At 40.9% G+C, this 23061-nt stretch overlaps 1 protein-coding gene across 1 annotated transcript; it reads left to right on the forward strand.

Annotated features, from left to right (window-relative positions):
* Positions 1–1566: 1566 nt before the first annotated feature.
* LOC131218253 (hexokinase-1-like) lies at positions 1567–7729 on the forward strand. Its single transcript, XM_058212930.1, has 9 exons — positions 1567–1670; positions 1976–2126; positions 2746–2928; positions 4431–4505; positions 4878–5033; positions 5788–5886; positions 6093–6223; positions 6914–6995; positions 7321–7729. Exons 1-9 carry the CDS (start codon positions 1582–1584, stop codon positions 7645–7647), a joined length of 1293 nt encoding a protein of 430 aa, XP_058068913.1. The 5' UTR covers positions 1567–1581; the 3' UTR covers positions 7648–7729.
* Positions 7730–23061: the final 15332 nt, after the last annotated feature.

Below are 23061 nucleotides of genomic sequence, written 5' to 3' on the forward strand. Positions count from 1 at the left end.
TACCATCCAATGCATCCATTAGATTCCACCCCCATTTTAGGCCTAGATCCCAAAAACCCAGCCTCATACATAACTCAAGTGGACCACACCAAAGAAACAATCGGGGACATTGGGGAGGGTGATGCCCACCGTAGAAACTTTGAGGTGGAATTTGGGGCCCACTGTATTGTTTATAGGCCATCTAACCCAGTCATCAGGTGCGACCCACCAAGAAGAAGGGAGCCTAAAGTCAGGCCATTCCAAAACTCTTTATAGGTTTTCCATGTGATTGTAAATTGATCCCTGTAGTGTGTTCCACATGAGCTTTGGATCAAGATGATTATTGTGTACGATGATCATGAAGAGGTTCACCAGATGAACGGTTTGGATTACACATACGCATCCTGGTTGGACAACAGATATCCAAAACGTATGGTAAACGTCCACCGTATCACAGTCCACTCAAACTGTTGGTTAACGGTCCACATTCAGAGGGTAAAAGTGAAGGAATATGATGGCTAGGTTGGTCTGATTTGATGAGGTTATTTGAAAGAGGGGTAGGCCTCTTCCAACGCATTGGTCCAACCGTACCTACTATATCATTTCAAAGTCCAATCAATCAATCTAGGCTGTCCATTAGGTTGACCCAGATTTCACTGCCATCATGCAAGAATACCGCAGATCCGACAATTCTAACCATACAATCAATATCCATTAAAATGGATGGTCAATATTCAACAATTCTAACCATCCATTTGGTGGGGCCAATAATGGATGGCTTAGATTGATCTAAAAAATCATTTCGCCACAACCATCCCATCTGTGGCTGGACGGTTAGATAGAAAACCGGAGGTTCGCCGAACCCACGCGCGTGTGGTTAGTCAGGTGTAAAACGGACTCAAAACAGATCGTAGAAATAGTCGGCCCTCTCCGTTGCATGAATATCGGACGTCTTCTTCCCATCCATTCCTCGTTCGTTTTTCCTCTACCGTGACTGAGAATACACGGTGCGTCGCAAGCCACATAGGCCCGCTTGCTGAGTAATCCGATTATCTGAACTGTCCATATTATGGAATCTAGTTTGTAAAGGAAACCATAAGTAATTTACGCTGATTGGATGATTGTAGCCGTCACTGTCTATATATGAACTTAGAACAACGAAAAGAAAAATCTCAATCAATAGCATTCAACAATAGAAATCAAAAGTTAGGATCATCACTAAAATATGATTATGAGATAAAAGATTAGTAGTACGAGAAAATGAACGGTTCCGATTATCAGACCATGTTAACATGTGGGCCCAGTGGATGGCGACACATGCTTTTTCCTGAGTCGCAACAAAGGTAAAACGAATTCCTATCTCTGAGAGAGAGAGAGAGAGAGAGAGAGAGAGAGAGAGAGAGAGAGAGAGAGAGAGAGATGGTGAAGAAGGCAGTGGTGGCGGCAGCAGCGGCGACGGTGGTGGCATGCGGTGTCGCAGTGCTGCTGGTGCAATGGTACCGAAGGAGCGTAGGACAGTTGAAGCATGCCAAAAGCATTCTCCGCCAGTTCGAGGAGCAATGCGCCACCCCAGTGCAGAAGCTGCTGAGTCTGGCGGATGAGATGGCAGCCGAGATGCAGTCGGGCCTCTCTTCCGATCAAGCAAGCAAGCTCAAGATGCTCTGCACCCCCATCGAATCACTCCCCACCGGGTAATCCTAACCATACATCACATACTGCACCACTTCAATTCAATCAATACCGCATTTTTAAGATCTGGACCGTTTATTATATGGGACACACTATGGATGGACAATGCTGCTTGATATCTTTAGCCTGATCAATCCTAGCTTTCCAATAATTGGCCTGAAAATGGATGATTATAGATGAAATTAAGCATCAGATTGCTGGGGTTGTTTGATAGAAGAGGCATTATGGTCCATCACCATCCATGGTGGGGTCCACCAGATCAAGGATGGATCCATGATTTGCTCTCTTATTAATTAACTGATTGCAGCGATGAGCTTGGATTATTCTATGGTCTAGATCTTGGCAAAACCAGTGTCCGTATCATGCGTGTACAATTGGGTGGACAGGATGCTCGCATCGTCAAACAAGAAGTGGTGGAAGTGCCCATCCCGTGTGAGTTGATGGTCGGATCATCGGAGGTGTGGTAAGCTCTTACGCCCCGGTCATGGCCATCTTATGCAGGACAATTAACCGCTTGCTTTAAAAGCTCGGACTGATAGAGCAGATGAATTAATTCGTTTATCTCATAGCCCAAACCCCACATCCCATAGGTGAGGACTTCGGCCGAACCCCCCTCGTGGGCCCCACTTCACATGGATTCTGCTTGACATGAGCCATCCACTTCACATGGGTGGAGCCTGCCTCGCACGGGCCCACTTTGAGTATACCCCTACATCCCAGAAGCTATCCCACTCAAGCCCAATGTAAAAATGTCCTTGCATTAGTAACAATATTGCGTTTGATTGTGAGATTTAGAACATTCATTAAGTGGGTCCCATCTCAAATGTGCAATGGTCTAGGAATTAGGCACATCCTATCATCTTTGGCAAGTTCCTTTTAGACCATCAATGTTTTAGGGCACATGTGGTCCACATGATTATTTGAACAACCTTATTTCTTGGCCATGGAACATACAAGGTGGACCCATCTGATGATCAGCTCATTGTAGCATGAATGGCCATGGCATTTCTCCTCATAGACTGTTTTGGGTGCATCTCAGATCAATCTTTTTTGTTTATGATATCTTCGTGATTTCAGGAATTGTTTGAATACATTGCTAGAGAGCTAGCCAAGTTCGTAGCGACGGAATATGAAGCTTTTCCGGTTATTGCAGTCCGACGGAAGGAACTTGGTTTTACAATTTTGTTCCCCATCGACCAACGGTCAGGATCATCTGGCACCATCATTGAATGGCCCAAGGGCTTCGCGATCAAGGACACTGTTGAGTTTCTCTTAGTCACTTGTATACTCCTAAATGTTCAACTACGAGTGCAGGCCTTTAGGGTGTGTTTGGATGTCCAATTGAATTGAATTGCAATAACTCAATCCAATAAATCACAATTGGGCTGTATTTGAATGGCACCCACTTTAGATACAGAACGGATCTTCGTTTGGGAAGTGTTAAAATGTCATTCTGTACTGCGTGAATTGGAGAAAATCCTTCAATAAATTGCAATTCAGTCTAATTGAGCATCCAAACTGGCGCTGGGAAACACCCCAACTGAACAAAATAGTCTATCCAATTCAATAAATTGCAATTCAGTCTAATTGAGCATCCAAACTGGTGTAGGGAGGGAGGTGATGAGGTTGATCACCATCTTCCTTAGGGAATAACTACTCCAAATCTATGGAGCTCTTTGGACTCCTTGCAAAGCTTCCTTGAGGGATAAAAGCAAAAATAATTCTTAATAAATTCTAAAAATAACGAAATTACAACTCTTCAATTAAGGAATTCAAACTTAGGACTTACTATAAATAGTACATTTTTTATATTTATAGATACCTCTATTCCTACTAGACTTTGTGGTTTTCAGCCTAAAATAGAAGTGCTCAATTTGGCCTAACCAGGTTATTTTTCATGTTGGGCATGACTTCTACTACTCAAAGAATCAAAAGTTATACTTGAACTAAAACTTACTATTTATAGTAAAAATGAAACTATAACGGACTTTTGACCATTGACTTGGTTGAATCTTGCAAATCCGGCATGGGCAACCTAGCGTAGCGGGGTTGGTTGGCTTAAGTAGGTTCGTTTCTGCCTCCGATCAGAGCTTCTCTGGTCCATCTTTGCCATGAAAATGTCTGTGACCCGCTCCACATCAGTAACATGCCCTCACTTTCTATGACTTTGGTAAAACAGGTTTGCTCATTTCCAAAGCTGAGTACTCTCCATGGCACACTATGATGATATTGTCATGTTAATGAAAGGGAACACCCCTTTTTAGTCAGAAACAAAATCAAACAACACAGAACTGCAGAATGCTTGTGAGATTTTAGGGTGTGGTTGGATGTACAGTTGAATTAGAATTGAGATGTAGTTGAGCTAAATTCCGAAAATTAAGTTGGTATGTTTGGATGTGCAATTGAGTTAGACCGCGATTATCAATTTGGTGTGTTTGGATGTGCAATGGAGTTAGATTGCAATAATAATTAAGTTATGATATTCTGAAAAAAATGACGTGTTTAGTTAAGTCTCGATATTCTTGTGATTGCTTTTATAACCTAAAATGAATGTAATCACAATCTACAGATATCTCACAACTTCATCATTGCAATCTGAATCAATCGTACATCCAAATGCAGCTGTAAATTTGCATACTTATCTGATTTGGAATATTTACTTATGGTCTCAACAGTAGACATTTTATCTTAGAATTCTTTCGATGGAGCCTGAGATTAATCTCAACCTTTGGGTTGGTCATGAATCTTTTGGATGAAATCAGGTTGGAAAAGATGCGGTCACAGAGATCAACGAGGCGATGGAGAGAAATGGTGTGGACATGCGCGTTTTCGCATTGGTAGCATATCAACATTTTCTCAATGAAATTTATTTGGCTCTTCAAATTAGATGCTATTGAATAACAGATGCACATTCACAGCTCTGTTGTTGGGTGTGTTTGGATGTTCAATCAAATTGAATTGCAATAAATCAATTCAAGAAAGAAGATATGGCCAGAATGGAAGTAGCAACAGTTTAATTCATGACCATGATCAATCCCATAATTGAAAATCCATGCATTTCAAGTAATGGTCGTTTGGGCTTGGTCATTTTCTCTTTATTGAATTGATATATTGAAATCATTTCAACTAAGTATCCAAATGGGCCAATTGTTTTGCTGTATGTCAATGTAGCTTGTTTCTCCAGATAATTCAGCTGGCTCTTTGAGCAGGTTAATGATACTGTTGGAGCTCTCGCCGAAGGTAGATACATCAGCAGCGATGTCGTGGCCTCTGTGATTCTCGGTGTGGGAGCCAACGCTGCCTACGTGGAGCTCGCGCATGCGGTCCCCAAATGGCATGGCCCACTGCCAAATTCTGGGCACATGGTAGTGATCTTCCACCATACAATCTAATTATGTCCATGAAACATCAATCTCTCAATACGATTGCCATTTATCAGGTGGGCCCCCAAGGTATTCAAAATCGCTTAGGTGTAATGGCCATAACGGCCATTACGTAATAGTAACAGTTATAATCATTATGCGTTATGTGGTCGAAACGGCCGTTACAGAAAAACATGTCGTAACAGTCCCATAATGCTCTATAACAGTTTTTTCAAAAAATAAAAAAGTGTTGTAATGACCGATACCGGGCTGTAATGGCCATTACAACCTGTATCATAATGGTATTGTTGGTGGCCCTAATAGCCGTTATAGAAAAACAGGTCGTAATAGTCCAGTAACAGTCTTGTAACAGTTTTTTTTTTTTTTTTTTTTTTTAAAGGGTCATAACAGCCAATACAGGATTGTAACGGCCATTACAGCCTGTAACATAACGGTAACGGTGGCTGCTGTCATGGCCACCATTACCGTTTTGGAACACTTTGTCAGCCCCACTAACATGTTCCACTCCAAGAATCAGAATGCTCCATTCATCATGTGTGTCCCATGAAAGGGGCCAATCTTTCCTCTAACCTTCCATGTTTCTCATACACATGTGCCCCATCTAGTCAGTGGACCAAGTTTGCAGTGAGGTCCACCTGACAAATGGCTCAGATCCCAAACACGTGCCGCCTGGTTCTTTAGACCGATCACTGCGAAATTTAGATGTAAGATGGGATATATCTTCTTAATCTTGCAGGTAATCAACATGGAGTGGGGAAATTTTCATTCTTCTCATCTTCCAGTTACAGAATTCGACATTCGTTTGGACGCCGAGAGTTCGAATCCTGGTGAACAGGTGTGCATACAGCAATAGTGATTCCATTTCCATAGTTGAATTTTTTTAATTCATGATTTTCCTCAGATGTGATCTTTTTCATTTCAAAACTACAATTTTGGATTTAATCAATCCAAACAGACCCATCTATAATCTGATATAAAACATTGTGGCAAAGCAATCCAGCATTTTCACTTTCTCTTATGAGTCTGTTCTTTGATTTTCAGATATTTGAGAAACTCATCTCAGGAATGCACTTAGGAGAGATTGTGAGAAGGGTTTTATTGAAAATGGCTGAAGATATTGGCCTGTTTGGAGATACCATTCCCCCAAAATTAAGAATTCCATTTGTGTTAAGGTATAATTCAGTTGAACTTATCTATCAGATGCATAGTTCCAACTAATAGTTAGTGATTTCCGGGCACGTTTGGATGCACTATCGAATTGAATTACAATTGCTGGTCTAACAAAGGATAACAAAACAGAGTTGTAGTTTCCTTGGGGTGTGTTTGGATGCCAGTCGTTTCTCACACACGTGTTCATATGCCACATGTGTTTGAAACTCTGAACCATACATAAACTTGCAGACACATTTTGACACCTGAGGTGGACCACAATCGTAAACTCAGATCTAGCCGTTGGTAATTTGGTATGTGTTAAAGTCCCTTGATATGCATTGATACACCATCTCCTGATGACTTAAGCTTTTAGAGAAAGTGGTGGTTTGTCATGATATCAGAGCAAAATGTCCAGTGTTTGAATCCCGAGAGCAGAAAATATACCATGGTGTAATATTCCCAACCCACCATTCACTTACATTTCAGTGTTTGATCAGCAATTGATGATAAAACCCCATCACATTTTATTGCAATTCAATTCAGTTGTGCATCCAAACACATCCCTAATATTTCTTGCTTCACAATAAACGTTGGCAATAGTATACTAGTAACTCACATCTTGTGATGTTTTTTGATGGACCATTTCTTCATATTGGCCTAATTTTGGGCTGGGCCACCTACATGGTGGGGCCCACCTGCTGAATTTGTAGGACTCCCGATATGGCGGCAATGCATCAAGATACATCGGAGAATCTTGAGATGGCCGGCGAGAAGATGAAGGATGTTTTCGGCGTATGATTCAATGAATATCCCAGCTCCTTTCGCTGCGGCACACGTGTGTGAGATCCCAGCTGCTGTTCTTCAGGTGGGCCCATGATGCTCACTGGTTAATCATTGGGGTATACACGTACTTTGTATGTGAACCGTTGCCCACGTGAATAACCAACCAATTTGATTTTTGGGTGATGGGACATGCGTTCTGCGGTCCACCTAATGGATGGTTCAGATCTCGCACACGCGCATCACATTTGCATTTATATTCAAACTGCATTAGAATGAAATATAGTGTTTGATTATCAGTAACAGATCTTCTTCTCTCATGACATTCTGACTCCAGATTCAAGCTTCTAATCTGATGATGCGAAAAATCGTGATCAATGTCTGCCGTGTTGTGGCTGAGCGTGGGGCCCATTTGGTGGCGGCTGGAATAGTAGGAATTTTGAAGATGATTGGAAGAGAGAGGCTGAAGGAGAGGAGTGTAGTGGTTGTAGATGGCAGCCTCTACGAGCACTACAGGTGCTTCAGAGAGTGTTTGCATGGAAGCGTGACGGATATGCTCCGGACGGACGGCTGTCACGAAAATGTCATCATCGAGCATTTGAACAGTGGGATCGGAGCTGCATTGATCGCCGCGGCCCACTCGAAGGACACACAGAATTACTGATTCTTTATAATTGAATTGAATTTTGAGTTTTAACTTAGATTAGTCTAAAAACTATTTAGTCTGTTTTGAATGCAAGCATGAGGAGGGAAACTTGAGATTTTAGTCCCATCTGGGCCATTCATTAGGTGGGCCCCCTTAATATTGAATACGTCGATGGCCAGATGTTAAACTGGGCAGATATTAAGTGGACCGCACGTCTACGAAATGGAGTTGAGAATGGTCCGAATCATCTGATGAATGGGCCCATTTTTTAGTCCAAGGCAGGTGCATGTTGGGCCCATCTGAGGGCCCATCATCGAAATCCCACCGTATATTAAAATGACATGATGTGGATTGTTAATTGGGGTCTACGATGGGTTATTCTCCTGTTGGGTGCTTGAATTTTACAATGGTGCTGATGATCTTGTTGAGTGAATTAGTTGCGTAGCAGGCCGATCACTGTGGAACATGGCCACCATTAGACGGTCCAAAATAAAAATACAAAAATACCAGTATCTGTAGTTTAGTGCTATGGCTGGGATGATCTTCTTGTTGAAATCCAACTTTGCTATAGAAACAGTGGGCCATAATCATAGTGATTAGAATGTGAAAAATCATTAATGGTGGTGATGGGTTGGGTTGGGCCAATCTCAGACCAAGGCCATTTATTTATCTAGCTTGGTTGATGGGACCGGGGTGATCCACATCTTAGTTGGAACCAAAATTCATGCTCTGACTGGACCCACAAAAAGTATAAATGGGCCTGGAACCAGACTCGGGCCAGTTTCTGTAAAACGACATTGAACTAGGGGTGCACTCAGTTCGGTTCGGTCCAATTCTGGGGTAAAACTGAAACCAAACCATTCCCAACGGTTCCAAGAAAACTAGAACTGGAATCGGTCTGTTTGCAACCCAGAACTGAGTTGGAACCAGACAGTAAAAAAATGGTTCGCTTCGGTTCAGTTCTACAGTTCTGTGCTTTTTATAATCCAGCCCAATTGCATGGTTTGTTTTTATAATGCACCCCAATTGCATGGTTTTTTTTATAATCCAGCCCAAGCTCCTCTATTGAAAATTTTCATAGAGAATAATCTTATCATGATTAGTTGTTATGACCTTTTTGTGTTCCAAAAATGATTTTGTTGCCAATGTCTATTCGTGTTGTGATCAGAATGGTCTAGTTCTTTGTAATTTTTTTTTTTTAAAATAAAATTTAAATATTTATTAACCAAGGGATCTGGGTTCCAGGTTAAGTTCCAACTCCAAGGTTCGGTTTTACAGGCCGGTTCGGTTCTACAAAACCCCAACTGAGAACTGAATCGAGCTAACCAGTTCTTTGATTTTCATAATCGAAATCAAAACCAGTGCACTTCAGAACTGGACCAAATGATGTGGTTTGATCGGTTCCGGTCCGATTTATCTGTTCTGTGTGCACCCCTACACCGAACCGAGGTCAAAACCTGGTCCTTTATCAAACTTCAACTTTTGGGCCCAACAGTGAAGTTGGCCCAGGAGCTAATGGGCCCGCCCGAGTAGGTATCAGCTCCAACAACGTTACTAACTACGTTAAGGTGAATGCAGTATTATCTTGGGAAAAATACTCATCCTGTGGAGATCATGCTCTGCAGTTAGATTTTTTATTCTAGGAAGTAGGGCCCATGGTTTGGCAATTTAGACGGTTGGTATGTTATGGATCCCCATGATGGTTCATGTTCCAAATAATTTCCAGATTGGTGGCCCAGCAATGTTCAGATAGATAGATAAAAAGAGTGAAATAACAACCCTTCAAATTCAACTGAAATAATATAGGTCGTTGGATTGTTACAAGTTGGTAAATCTACGGGGAATGATCCATCCAAAATACAAATCAACGGTCCAATTGTCTGAATAACCGAACCATGGCCCCATTTGTCAGAATTGGAAATAGTGGACCTATCAAATATCAATCAGAACCGTCCATCTAGTTTCCCTTACTGTGGATGGAAAATGGTAATTCACATGGGTCAGATGATCATATCCATCTAATTTGAAGACCTTCAAATCGACCATAGAAGACAGTTAACAAAACTGATGGCCAGGATGGTGCGATTAATACAATTTTTAAACATGGATCATCCATAAGGGTCCACCAGATGGATGATGCCCTCATCAACCCATCACTCAGCCATCATGCAGTGGGAGATGGCAGATTAATACAATTTTTAAACATGGATCATCCATAAGGGTCCACCAGATGGATGATGCCCTCATCAACCCATCACTCAGCCATCATGCAGTGGGAGATGGCATTTCAACCGTATGATCTCTGATATGGCCAGACCAGCAAGTGCAAGGACTCAAAAGCGACGTACGTGGACCGTCCTTTTCGTCGTCTGGGTAGGAAATCAGTGAAAAGAAAGAGACAGGCATACAGACAAAACCATTGCACTGTCCATGCATGGAATGAGTTGTAATGGGCCAACAGACATAGGCCTTCCCTCCTACTGTAAATGACTTAAACTTCCAGTTCAAGCTACTCTTGCCACCTTACCTTAATGATAAAAATGGCCCACCACAGCCAATGGTGACAATGGTTGGTGGGGCCCACCCCATCACTCATGGACCACTCACTCTCATTTGTCGGTGGATGTAGTGTAGTACGTGTGGTCACATTCACACAACCTGGTGGAAGGACTGGTGTTGATAGAGAAATGTTCATATTCAGACAAGCAGGGGGTTATTTGTAAATATGTCACTTGGGCAGAACATCTAAACCGTCCAAATGGTGGGTGGACAGGTAGAGTCTACCTCCAGAAGAATCCAGATCGGAGCGAATTAGTGGGTGTTTCCCTGACCGTGGGGCCCACCTTGATGTATGTGTTGTATATCCACAACATTCTTCAGTTTTTCCAGTTCATTTTAAGTAACCCTCCTAAAAATGAAGCGGATACAAATCTCAAGTGGACCACACCACTCGAAGCAGTTTCATTGAATACCCACCGTTAAAAACTTTCTAGGGCCCAGTATAATGTTTGTTTGACATCCAAACAGCGGATAAGAAGGTCACGTAGACCTGGATGAAGGGAAAACACGTAAAACTTTTGTGGCCCCCAAGAAGATTTTAACGGTGGACATTCAATCCCTCCTCTGTGGTCCACTTAAGGTTTGGATCTGCTTCATTTTGGGTCCATGTACTAAGATGAGCTGTAAAAAAAAAAAAAATGGTCGTTGTACATTTGATGAAGTACAATTGTAGAATTCAAATACCATTTAAAACTAACTTAAATCAGTTTTTAAGATTATTTTTAAATTAAAAAATAAAAATAAAAATACTTTCAAAAAATTGAAATTTTGATAAGAAAATAAAAATATCCTCAAATTATTTTATATTTTGAAAATATCCGTTGAGCTATGCACAATCATAACAATGATCGGTGGCGTCCACCTCCTCATCCATGGACCACTATTTTCAATTCCAACGGACATTGGGCATGTTGCATGTTGTGCCGGCATGTCATTCGCCGGTGGAAGCAGTATGTGTGGTCGCTTTCTGAAAACATAGCCGAGAGGGCTGGATGTGGATGGGGTACTACCCGGCCTGTCCTGAGCTCGAAACAGGCTGGATCTATGAGGGGCCGACAGTGATTTATGGGTTTATCCATACCGTCCTTCCGTACCCCCTATCATTTTAGGTATAAAAAAAAAAAAAAAAAAAAGGCAAACACAAGACTCAAGTAGACCCACTGTTAAAACCTTCTTAGGGCTGTTGTAGTTCGATTTTCAATTTCTGTCACAAGACAAGTGCAGGCATATCAAAATTAAATTTGTGGCTCAATTCAAATCAAACAACTATAACCCCAAGCACTAAAATAGACGGATACTTAGTAAGCGACTAAGATCAAATGAGATCGACTAGGACAGGCGAATACTTAGTATTCACTCACTCAATATGTAAATAAGATCAGGAAATATTTAAATGGTAGAGCTTGTTCTCTCATGATGGATTATACATTTGCTTTCAGTATAAAAGGACTTTTCAATATAAGTAAAAGAACAAGAAAAGAATTCTTACACTCACTTCTGAAGAACAACCGCAAAACACCTTCCTGAATGCTCGAATTGAATCCAACGTATGAGTATATATATAAATTACAATTATTTGATTAACACTATGGATTACACCAGAGAATGTCAACATCGGGCAAAAAATAAAAGATTACACTAAGAAATGTAATTGATTGCCTGAAAAGTAAAGTGATTGCACTAAGGAAAAGAAATAATAAGTAATTGAAAGGATAATTAAAAGATAGAATTGGTTAGTATAAGAAGATTTTCTTCTACTATATTCCATTACCATTTATATTCTTAACCTGTCCATCTAGATACTTCCCACATATGATGGTTATTATAACCACTTCAATACTACTAGCCTTCCGAATGCTTTCTATATTCTAATGATTGTTATAACCATTTCAGCACTATATGACCTTATAGAGACTTCCTTATAAATTTGTCATATGTCTTAGTAACCACTTCATATTTCCTTGCTGATTCTACTGCATTCGACTTGGCCGCTCAGTCGACCTCCTAAATGACACTTAGTCATTTAATCAACCTCTTAGATAACTCTCAGCTGCTTAGAGTATACTTTTGAATTCCCTTCAATTACTCCTCATTAGTTATGATTTCGTAAAAAACACTTCAAGCATCCTTGAAGATTTTTAATATGTTATATTTCTCCTTTGCCATAACATATGTCCTTTCTAATTGGATTTTCCAAAATTGGTGAGAAATAGAGTACGACAAGGGTCCACTAATGTTTATTTGTCATCCAACCCGTTTATAATGTCACAGACCTAGACGAAGAGAAACACAAATATAACCTTGATCCAAAAATTTTGCAGCTCCAAATAAGTTTTTAGTGATGGCCATTTAAACTTCATTGTGTGGTCTACTTAAGCCTTGGATATGCCTATTTTTAAGCTTAAACAAAAAATGGATTAACAATGTGGATAAACCCACACAAGCCCAGCTTGCTCCAAGTTCAGGACAGGCAGGAGTACCCAATCTATGTCTTGGAGTACCCAATCTGCGTCCTTTCCCGCTACTAATGTAGAACATCTCAGATGTGTAAAAGGTGAGCCACTAACAAGAACCAAATGGTCGACCCCATCGACCACCATTCTCACTCCGTGCTAATGCTCAGTCAGCATGTCATTCTTTGTCCAATGTGGTGTGGCTTATATGGTCACATTTAGACAACCTAGTTAAGAGCATTGGGGATGTTTGAAAAAAATTTCACTTAATTACAACCATACAAGGCTCTCCTACCTATCAACATGTATGTAGAAAACCTAAGCCATGTGGAAGGTGGGCCACTGCACATAAATTGCCTAAAATGAAAGCAAAAATGGTCCATGATCTATCTTACTAGTTGATTGATTTAGTTTTTCCCAATGCAGTATTTATGGTGCCAATGAGCCTTGAACGTAATATGAAAGTTTTTAATGGTGGACATCTCATCTTTTCCTTCAACGTGATCCTTATTTATTTATTTTTCTTTTTTTGTGATCCATTTAATGATCAATGAAGTAAAATTTTCAAATCCACGGGAAAGCATTAAGAAAAGCACATGATGGACAAATTCGATATACCATAGACATTATAGTGGACAACACACATCAAATGTGTATCAACTATTGTATTCTATCATACATAATATCTTTTTAGTTATGAAGACTTTACCTATATTCTAAAATATAATATTTTGCAGGATTTCAAAGTACAACTAAAAGTTGTAATGTGTTTACGGCTTATAGAACCCTTATAGGCAAACGTAGGTACCCAAGCACCATACATCATTTAATTACCTATAATTTCTTTAGAATTTAAATATTTTTACAAGTATCAACCCCGAAGGGCTCGTTTTGTTTTCTAATTAAAAAGGAGATTAATTGGTTGTAAATGGATAATGATTATTTACTGTTATAATTGTGTGGTCACATCACTTACATGTGGATAATGATTATTTACCTATATATTTGTTTCACTTAGAAATTATGGTAAAAATGATAGTTTTATAATATAAAAATATAATAATAACAATTTACTTTACCTCCTTCTCTTACAAGCGTGTTTGACTCTTGAAGTAAGAGTTATAGTTCATATTTAAATGAGCACTTGGAAATTATCATAATGACTCATTTTCTTTATATTTTATAGGAAATTTAAAAAAAAAAAAATCCAAACAAGCTCTAAATTTGTCATTTTATCAAAATAGCATTTAAAAAAAAAAACCCTCACGTGATCAATATAAGTAAGGCCAAAACATAAAAGAAAATGATCAAATAAAATTAAAATGGTCAAACCATAATAAGAAATAATAGGTACAAACATTTACGTAATTCGATAATTTACCTATTTTACAGGGTAGCAATAGACTTTTTTTTGTTTATTAGAAATAAGACAAACAAAAATACAAGACTTATTATTCTTCACTCACACATGGAATTTTATGTCAAGGAAAAATCTCAAAGATAAATTAATAGAATACCTCTCTTTAAATATAATCACCGGCATGTAAATTGAATCACCCCCTAAAAATCAAAACAGAGAGAGAGAGAGAGAGAGAGAGAGAGAGAGAGAGAGAGAGAGAGAGAGAGCATCCATCGCCGCAACAAATAGTGAGCTTCTAAACTAAATCAAATTCTTCACCATGGCTGAAAGGAAAACTTAATTTAAATTATTATAGAACTCTCTGTCACTAGGTAAGAGGTTCCTAACTCTATATATCGAATTTTACCTAATTTCCTTATGTCTTGAAGCTATTATGATTAGAAAACCCTTTATATTCCTCTATTTCTAGAAACCCTAACGTTAGAGTTTAGGAATCTTGCTTGTCAATTGGGGCGATCTCCTATTCCATGGTAGCAGTTTTTTTACCGTGGCTACATTTGAGTTCCGGTTATACGCCAATCCCAAGTCCTAATTCGTTAAATTGAGTTGAAACGTCGTTCAAATCGAGTTAGGTAAGCCACTATCCATTGTCTAATATTTAATTAGGATTAACAATAAGTTTGTACTTTAATTTAAGTTTAGAGCATTATCTCTAAATTTTTGACAACCCTAACGGCCTTAAAAATAATAAAAACCATTACTTGCTAAAACAGTAAAATTTCACTTAAAATTTAAAATTAATTTGAAAAACTATTTAGAACTCAATAACTTTTGGCATTAGCTAACACATAAAACTCATTGATATATATATATATATGTGTGTGTGTGTGTGTGTGTGTGAGAGAGAGAGAGAGAGAGAGAGAGAGAGAGAGATTAATCACAAAGTTATAGCCATCTGAGGCCTTTGCGCTACCTTTTATCAAAAGTCTGATTTATTTCAATCCTTTAGCTCTATGAAAATGTCTTATACTTTGTCCTGCATCAACTTTCTTACCTAAAGAAAGCTTGCACGTGAAAGTTGGTATACAACATGCATGTGAATGTAGATTATGGGGTAGCTTATGCATGTGTCATGGATGTTTACGTCTACCGGTTCCTCCCCTTGGGCGTGGATTAGTTGTTACGCGGCTAACATTTTAGTGGGTGTTACCCTTATTCCATAGGGTCCACTTTGATGATATGTTGTATATCCACTCTGTCCATCCGTTTTTCCAGCCATTTTAGGATGTGGTCCCAAAAAATTTAAGCATCTTCAAATCTCAGTGGTCCACCACAATAAATAGTGATGATTGAATGGTCATCATTAAAAACCCCCTAAGGTCCACTGTATGTATATCCATAATGTTTATTTTCCATCTAACCCGTTGATAAGGTCAATAAGAACTGGATGAATGGAAAATACAAAGATTATCTTGATCTAAAACTTTCGTAGCCTATAAAAAGCTTTTAACGGTCATTCACGACTTTTGCCAGTGATATGGTCCACCAGAGATTTGGATCTGCTTTTAAGTTGTAGGATAGCTGAAAAAACGGATGGGCGGAGTGGATATGAATAAATAAATAAATAAATCAAGGTGGGCCCCACACGGTAAGAGTGTTGGTTGGGTAACTGCTAATCCGCTCCCGTCCATTTCCATCCATTCACATGCACGCGCCCGCATTTTGACACATGCACACGTGCCAACCTAGCATTGATGTTGGATATCTAAACCGTGCATGAGGTTGGATCCACCATACAATTGAATGGTGCAGTAATCAAGCCGTCCATTCTCATCAAGTGGGCCACCCCATTACGAAAAAAATGGATGGTTCTGAATGGATTTTGCCAACCTCTGGGTCCAACGAATGGCCCGACTGTTTTGAAAAGGCCATCTGCACAGTTGCATTCCACCTTTTGAACGACCGGAATCAAGCTGCTCATCTTCGACAATCTCGCCGATCTCAGGTGGCCCACCAAACGGATCGCTTGGCTGTCATCAATCGACCGTTGCAAAATGTCATCTTTTGTTCCATTGCTTTCGTTATGAATCGAACGGTGCTGATCTCATGCATTTATCATCCCACGTGCGTGAATCATTCCCCGTTACCTCGATTCCCACCCATCATGAAATGACTAAAGTGCACATGGTAAATGGACGCCTGTGATTCCTCTATCACCGATCTGAACCGTGGACCCGAACACAACCCGATTGCCAATATTCCCCAAACCCAGATCCGAAATCAGGTTAAATTGGGTCGGGTATTTTAGATATCCATGGATATGTTACCCATCGGAGCCGGTGAGAAACGGCCCTAGTGGACTTTGGGTTGGTCCACATCCTAGAAGGGTTATAACTAGGTAAGATCCGACACCGTTAATTTTGATAATAATATTATATATTATTTATTCTACGAACCGAGTGAGATGGCATGTGTGAGAGAGCCCATGCACAGCACATGTATCAAAGTGACACACGTATCCCATCTATCCCATCCATTCAAACGGGCCCAAGCATATCAATGCCCTTATTTGATATGGGCCCGACTGAAAACCAAGCTCCAATCCTTGAACAAGACCTGATCCAGGTTAAGGGCTTTTAAGACCTAAAATTAGAGCTGAGCATTGTTTCAGGTTGGACCACGTTAGGGTTGATCGGACTGGATCTAGTTTTGAAATAGTTCTAATCCGAACTCGACAGAGTTAGTCGAGTTCAACATGTCTCACTCATTCCAAGTCTATGTCCACCCTGGACTAATTTGGACCAAGTCTGACCTAGTCACAAGTACCAAGTCGGGTCGAGTTGGCACCGAGTTAGATCAGGTACAACGGGTATTTAGGGGCTGAAATCATAACTCAAAACCTATGTGTACTAGCCAAAATTCTAACCTCTTTGTTAGCTACATGATACCTTATCTCTGAAACATAAAATCTAAGCTATATAAATATATGTGTGTGTGTGTGTGAGTTACGGATGAGTCAAGTTAATATCAAAGTAGATTTTAGGTCGAGTTGAGTGGAGTTGTTGGGTGACCTGAACTTGACTTGGCTTGAGTTCATATTGGCAGGAAGTCTACTCAATGCGTATCGACTCACTCATTCTATTCGAATCGAGTAGCGAGACCTGAACTCAACTCAGTTTGAGTTCGGATTGGACGAAGTTTACTCAGTTTGTATTGACTCACTTATTCTATTCTAGCCGGGTCGGGTCTAAACAAGTTGGACGAGTCAAGTTTGCCGAGTCGAGTCATCCTGTCCCCAACTCTACCTAAAACTAAGGGCTGTGATGTGCCGGTTAGCCCACCAAAGCCAACAAGCCCGCATTAGCTATGGGCTGGGTTTGACCTATTATCTTGGCCCCATGGGCCATGTTTGCCCTACGTGACCCGCCTTGAGCTCAAGCCGTGAACTCTAGCTCACACGTGCCGTACTGGACCACACGTGTGTGAGTAAAGAAAGACTAATTAAGAGATATAAAAAATTGTAGAAAAAATAGGAAATTGTGATGAGGGTTCTAGAAGGTGGGGGGCAACGAATAGAAACTAATGGGGGAGGGTGGGAATGGCATCCAAAGTGCAGGAGACAAATGGGCTGCACTTCGAGAAAAATGGGCCATGGAAGGACGACAAAACACGACCCTCCGAAAGTGAAAAAAAAAAAAAAAAAAAACTATTTATCAGAGAGAGATTCCTTTACATATCTCCACGAAGCTAACTCCCAGAAAAGACCCTCGTTTCCCCATGCATTTTCAATATACAACAGTCGCCACCCTGCAGGAGCACCCCAATTTGTAGCCCTCAGCACATCGCGGATTAGCTGCTGACGGGTTGAGTAGCGAGACTTGCTACTTAAGTGACGTCACTAAGTTTTGTGGGCCCCACCATGATGTATATTTTGTATCCACACCGTTCATACATTTGAAGAGATCATATTAGGGCATGATCCAAAGAATTAGTGTGATCCAAAGCTCGAGTGGACCCCGCCATAGAAAACAGTGGGAGAGTAACAGCCACCGTAGAAACCTTCGTCAGGGCCACCATGATGTTTATTTGAGATCCAACCTGTTCTTGTGTTAACGCAGACATGAAAGAAGGGAAAACATAAATATCAGCTTGATCGAAATATTTCGTGGCCCTTAGAAGTTTTTAATGGTGGCCGTCACTCTCCCCACTTTTTTCTGTGGTGGGGTCCACTGGAGCTTTGGATCTGACTCATTCTTTTGATCATACCTTAATATGATCTCTCCAAATAGATGGACGGTGTGGATACAAAACATACATCATGATGGGCCCACAGAATTTAGTGATGTCACTTCATTAGCGAGTCTCGCTACTCAACCTGTCAGTGGCTAATCCGTGTGCCAGGATCAGGTACTAACCCCACCAGGACTTGTGGGGCCCATCTAAATTTATATGCTTTATCGACGCCGTCCATCTATTTTAACGGATCATTTTAAGTCATAAGGCCAAAACGATGGCAGATCGAATTCCCAAGTGGACCACACCACATAAAGCAGCGGGGATTTAAAGTCGACCATTGAAAAATTCCTGGGACCACAGAAGTTTTGGATCAAGCTGGTATTTATGTTTTCCCTTCGTACACGTCTATATAGCTTATGAACAGGTTGGATATCAAATTACATCACAGTTAGCCCTCCAACGGTAAGAGTTCAATCCCCACTGCTTCATGTAATGTGGTCCACTTGAGCCTTTGATCTCCCACCTTTTCCGTTTCATTGGCTAAAATGATCGGTCAAAATATATAGACGGCGTGGATAAAACATATAGATCACGGTGGACCCCACACACCCCTGAAATGACCGTCCGTTTCAAGGTAGGTGGTGGTGGGGTAGTCCCCAATCCGCGCCTGTAACAAAAAGCTCCGTGGGGCCCTCTCTGTATCAGGCATCCATTCCGTCCATCATTTGGATTGGCGTGACTTTTGTGCTTACAGTCCTAACTTGAGCTGGCGCCAATAAGCGGATGTAACACACACATCATGGTGGAATGATCAGATGGGCCCATCTTGGGAAAGTTTAGTTAATTAGACGGTTGGAATTGTTCTATCACTAATAATTGTTCTCATAGATACTCATCCACAGCGAGACACACTGATGAACGGTTGCGATTATCACAAATGGAAGTCTGGAAGGCCGGGAATAGTAAGAGGAGTACGATCTACCAGAGTCATTCTGATTACTGAATGATCACCGTTTTCTCACCAAATCCCATTTGGACCATTGGGAAGAGCTGTAATTAGAGAAGACCAAGGAAATTACCAAATAGCCCTCGATTCTTGATACGATAACGACCTGAGCACTAGCCTCATTAAATGCTCACCAGCTGAGGGGCTATTTAGTCATTTTCTCACTCGTGTGAGTCTCGTTCGTTGGCCTGTTTCGGAGTTGGTGGAAGGGTCGTTTCGTCATTTTCCCGAGAAATCAGAGCAGCCTCTTACCACGCGCGACCCGATCTTCCCGGGACCATCTGGAGTGGCAGTCTCTATAATTTCGGTCAGATAACGAGGGCATGTCGTAATTCGGGCTGAGTTATATGATACTCCGGTAGCTTATGACGCTCGATACACATGCACTTAGAACTTATCTACGTGGCATATATTAACTCAAATTGAACCGATTAAATTGTGATACCCACTGTTTTGAATTCATTATCTCAAAATAAAAAATTTTGAACTATCTTATCTTATGATTAATGGACACTTGTTTGTTCAAATAGGACCTTTGATATTTTCACTATAACCGTCCAATAAATGTCCATTAATCTAATATTTAAATACACAAATAAGCGAAATTTCTCGGTTTATAATACATCTAAACTGGGAACTGTAACTTGGACTGTTTAATTTTACTTTATTTTAAACCAAATATGCAATTTATAAGCACTCGTCTATCATCCATCCCACTCTCCCAGAGTACCAAAATCTTTCTCGAACCGTAGATGAACTCGAGCGAGTATTACGGTACTTCCTCTCAGGCTCTCATACCGTCACACGTGCCGACACTGGTCTTATGTAAGAAAATCCAGGCCACTCATTATAATTGATCCTGCAAAACATATAATTTGTACAAAAATTAATATCTGATCAACAAATCAGTCTCATTTAATTTTAACCGTTCATTTTACGTTGGTGATGTGTGGCTTATCTGATCATCGAACCGTTTTATTTTTGAAACAAAATGAATCTAGATGGTGGGACCGGCCTGATTAGAGGATAGGATCTGGCACTCGATTGCTCCACGTGTGAGAAGCGGATGCCAGAAAAGCATAATCGATTGAAGAGACAAAAGGAGTATCCATGAGAGCACACTTCTCTCGTGTTCCCTCCACGTTGGTCAGTCAAACCTGGTTTGACCAGCTTTTGAACAGATCTCATCATATCTTAATAGAGAAAAAACATTGATACTCTGCCAGAGTACAAAATTTTCCGTACTCACGCACAGAGATAGTGGAAACATGGCACAGCTGTACACCAATCCAAACCGTTCAAAATCAGATGGACTGGACAATTCTGACGTACGACCCAAACGCCTGCACATAACTGCTGCAGACATGCCCTACATGTGTCCACTCAAATCACTCTGAACTGTGGACCCCACTGAAAATGAGTCATAACCCAGATAACATTTGACAGGATCCGTTCATCTGATTCTAAGGCTGTGCACCATCTACAGTGCGTGTCATGATCGACGGTTTGGATTGAGCGGCATAGCACATGTACAGTATGGATGGTCATATTCTGTTTACTTTAGGAAATGTGTCAATTTCTTATTTTATTTATTTATTTTTTTTTTATAAAATATATTTTATACTATATTTTAGGGGAGAATAGGAAGACAGCTGGCCAGATCACACCAAATTGCAGCTCCCACCCCTGCTGATGTACACCGTTCATCTGAAACTCGCTGTGGATGGGCCCTGATTGAAAAACGAACGAACCAGATGATATGATGTGGCCCACCTTGACTTACAAACAGATGATTCTAAGCAAGCTTTCCAATTTTTGGACCACGTGGTCCACTGCATGAAATGCTTGGAGTGTCACTGATCATTTAAGGGTGGGCCCACGTAGGTGGAGATCAGGCCATCTACTGAGCTGGTTCATATATTAATTTACAAAGTACGACCGTTGGAACAAATTCGGACTGTTGGGTCTGTTCAAAAGTATGGTTGGTAGGTAGCCACGTGTGTGTTTAGATCAGGACGGTACAGATGGTGGGACCAGTGTAGATGGACCATAGGAAATCTTCCACGGTTTGGATGGTCGGTTGGAACGATTGCATGCGTAAACAAGCAGTAAGGTGAAAGAAACAGGCATCTGTTCTCGTTGAAAGAGCAAAAGCAGATAGTTACATCTCTTTTTCGGAATTGCCTGATATACCTGTGGCATGACGTGGCTCAAGCTCTGTGGGGCCCACCTTGATGTATGTGTTTTATCGGCTCCGTCCATCTTTTGCCAGATCATTTAGGGCATGAGCCCAAAAATGTTGCAGATGCAAAGTTCAAGTGGACCACACCACAGAAAAGAGTGAGGATTGAATGCCCACCGTTGAGAACTTCCTGAGGCCCACCGTGATGATTCTGTTATATCCGCTCCGTCCATAAGAATCCAACGGTTCACACCACGGGGAAGAGTGGTATGGCCCACTTGAGTTTTGGAGCCTGAATTTTAGGCACATGTCCTGACACAAGCTTTCACAAATGATGGACGGAGTGGATGTTTACACCCATCACGGTGGGACCCACAGAGATTTTTTGTTTCACACCCGGGTAATGCGTGAGGAGGTGTGTGGTAAGGGGTCCGTTTGGCACCGTGGATTGAAGGGGGGGGGGGGGGGGGGGGGTTTCAAATTCAGGAGGTGGTTTGCAATCCAAAGTGAGAGCTTGGATTACACCTAAAATTATTTCAATAGTTGCATGTGTAACATGTGTGTCACTGTACACTATCATTCTATTAGGCACATGGCGTTAGTCACTCAAACATGATCTTGTGCTTGCGGTCCATCCGATACTTGGAATTTCATCATTTTCAGGCAAAGCATATATTTCAGTGGGCTTATTACATACCATAGTGTCAAAATTTATATATCTCACTAATTAGGAATATTAAAGTTGATTTAATAATTAAATTCAAACCCCTATAAATATACCATGCATGGGTATTTTTGAATTAAAGTTTATTCACACTCCAGGGTGCCAAACACACAGGGAGGGTTACCAATCCAGGGGGTTCCTAATACTGGGGGTTCTGAATCCATGGGTTCCAAATCCACACCCTCAAACAGGCCCACTACCGTTGATCACTAATAGAATTGCCGTGGCATCACTCACAGGCCTAACTCGGCTTGACTCGGTCACACCTAATCAGTCTAACTTACCAAATCTTCAAGCCATTAACCTGAGTCCAGGCCCAGCCCAGACCATAATCAGAGTATATGATCCCCATACTCAGCCCATCAACATCCCATGATCCAGGCCAACCTGTCAAGCCTAGAGCTGTACATGAACCGAGTTAGCTCGGTTAGCACGCTCAGCTAGATTCCAAAAAGCCCTATTCAACTCGGTTCGAAATTGAGTTCAAGCCGAGTCGAGCTGATTTTTTGAGCTCGAAAAAATTCCGAACCGAGTTCGAGCTTGCCCGAGCTCTACTTGACTCGGATCGAACCCCAACTCGAATTGAACCAATTCAATGACTCGGTTATTTTGATATTGATGTTGCTCACAAGGTGTTTGATGAAATGACTCAACAAAGTGTTGGCCGGTGGCGAGGAAGGTATGGATATGAAATAAATAGCCTTGTATCTTGATTTTGGTATTGCCTACCAAGTGTTTGATGCAATACTTGTGAATTGTTGCTGCTATTTTACATGCCGTGAGAAATTGAACGTGCAGATCATGTGTTTGTGAAAATGCCACACATGCTTGGTCTTGGCTCAAACTCAGCTCAAACTGGTTTGCTGACTAAACCGAACCGAGCTGGCCAGTCAAGCTCGAGGACCGAGCCAA

Source organism: Magnolia sinica, chromosome 11, assembly GCF_029962835.1.
Source record: "Magnolia sinica isolate HGM2019 chromosome 11, MsV1, whole genome shotgun sequence".
Lineage (NCBI taxonomy): Eukaryota > Viridiplantae > Streptophyta > Magnoliopsida > Magnoliales > Magnoliaceae > Magnolia > Magnolia sinica.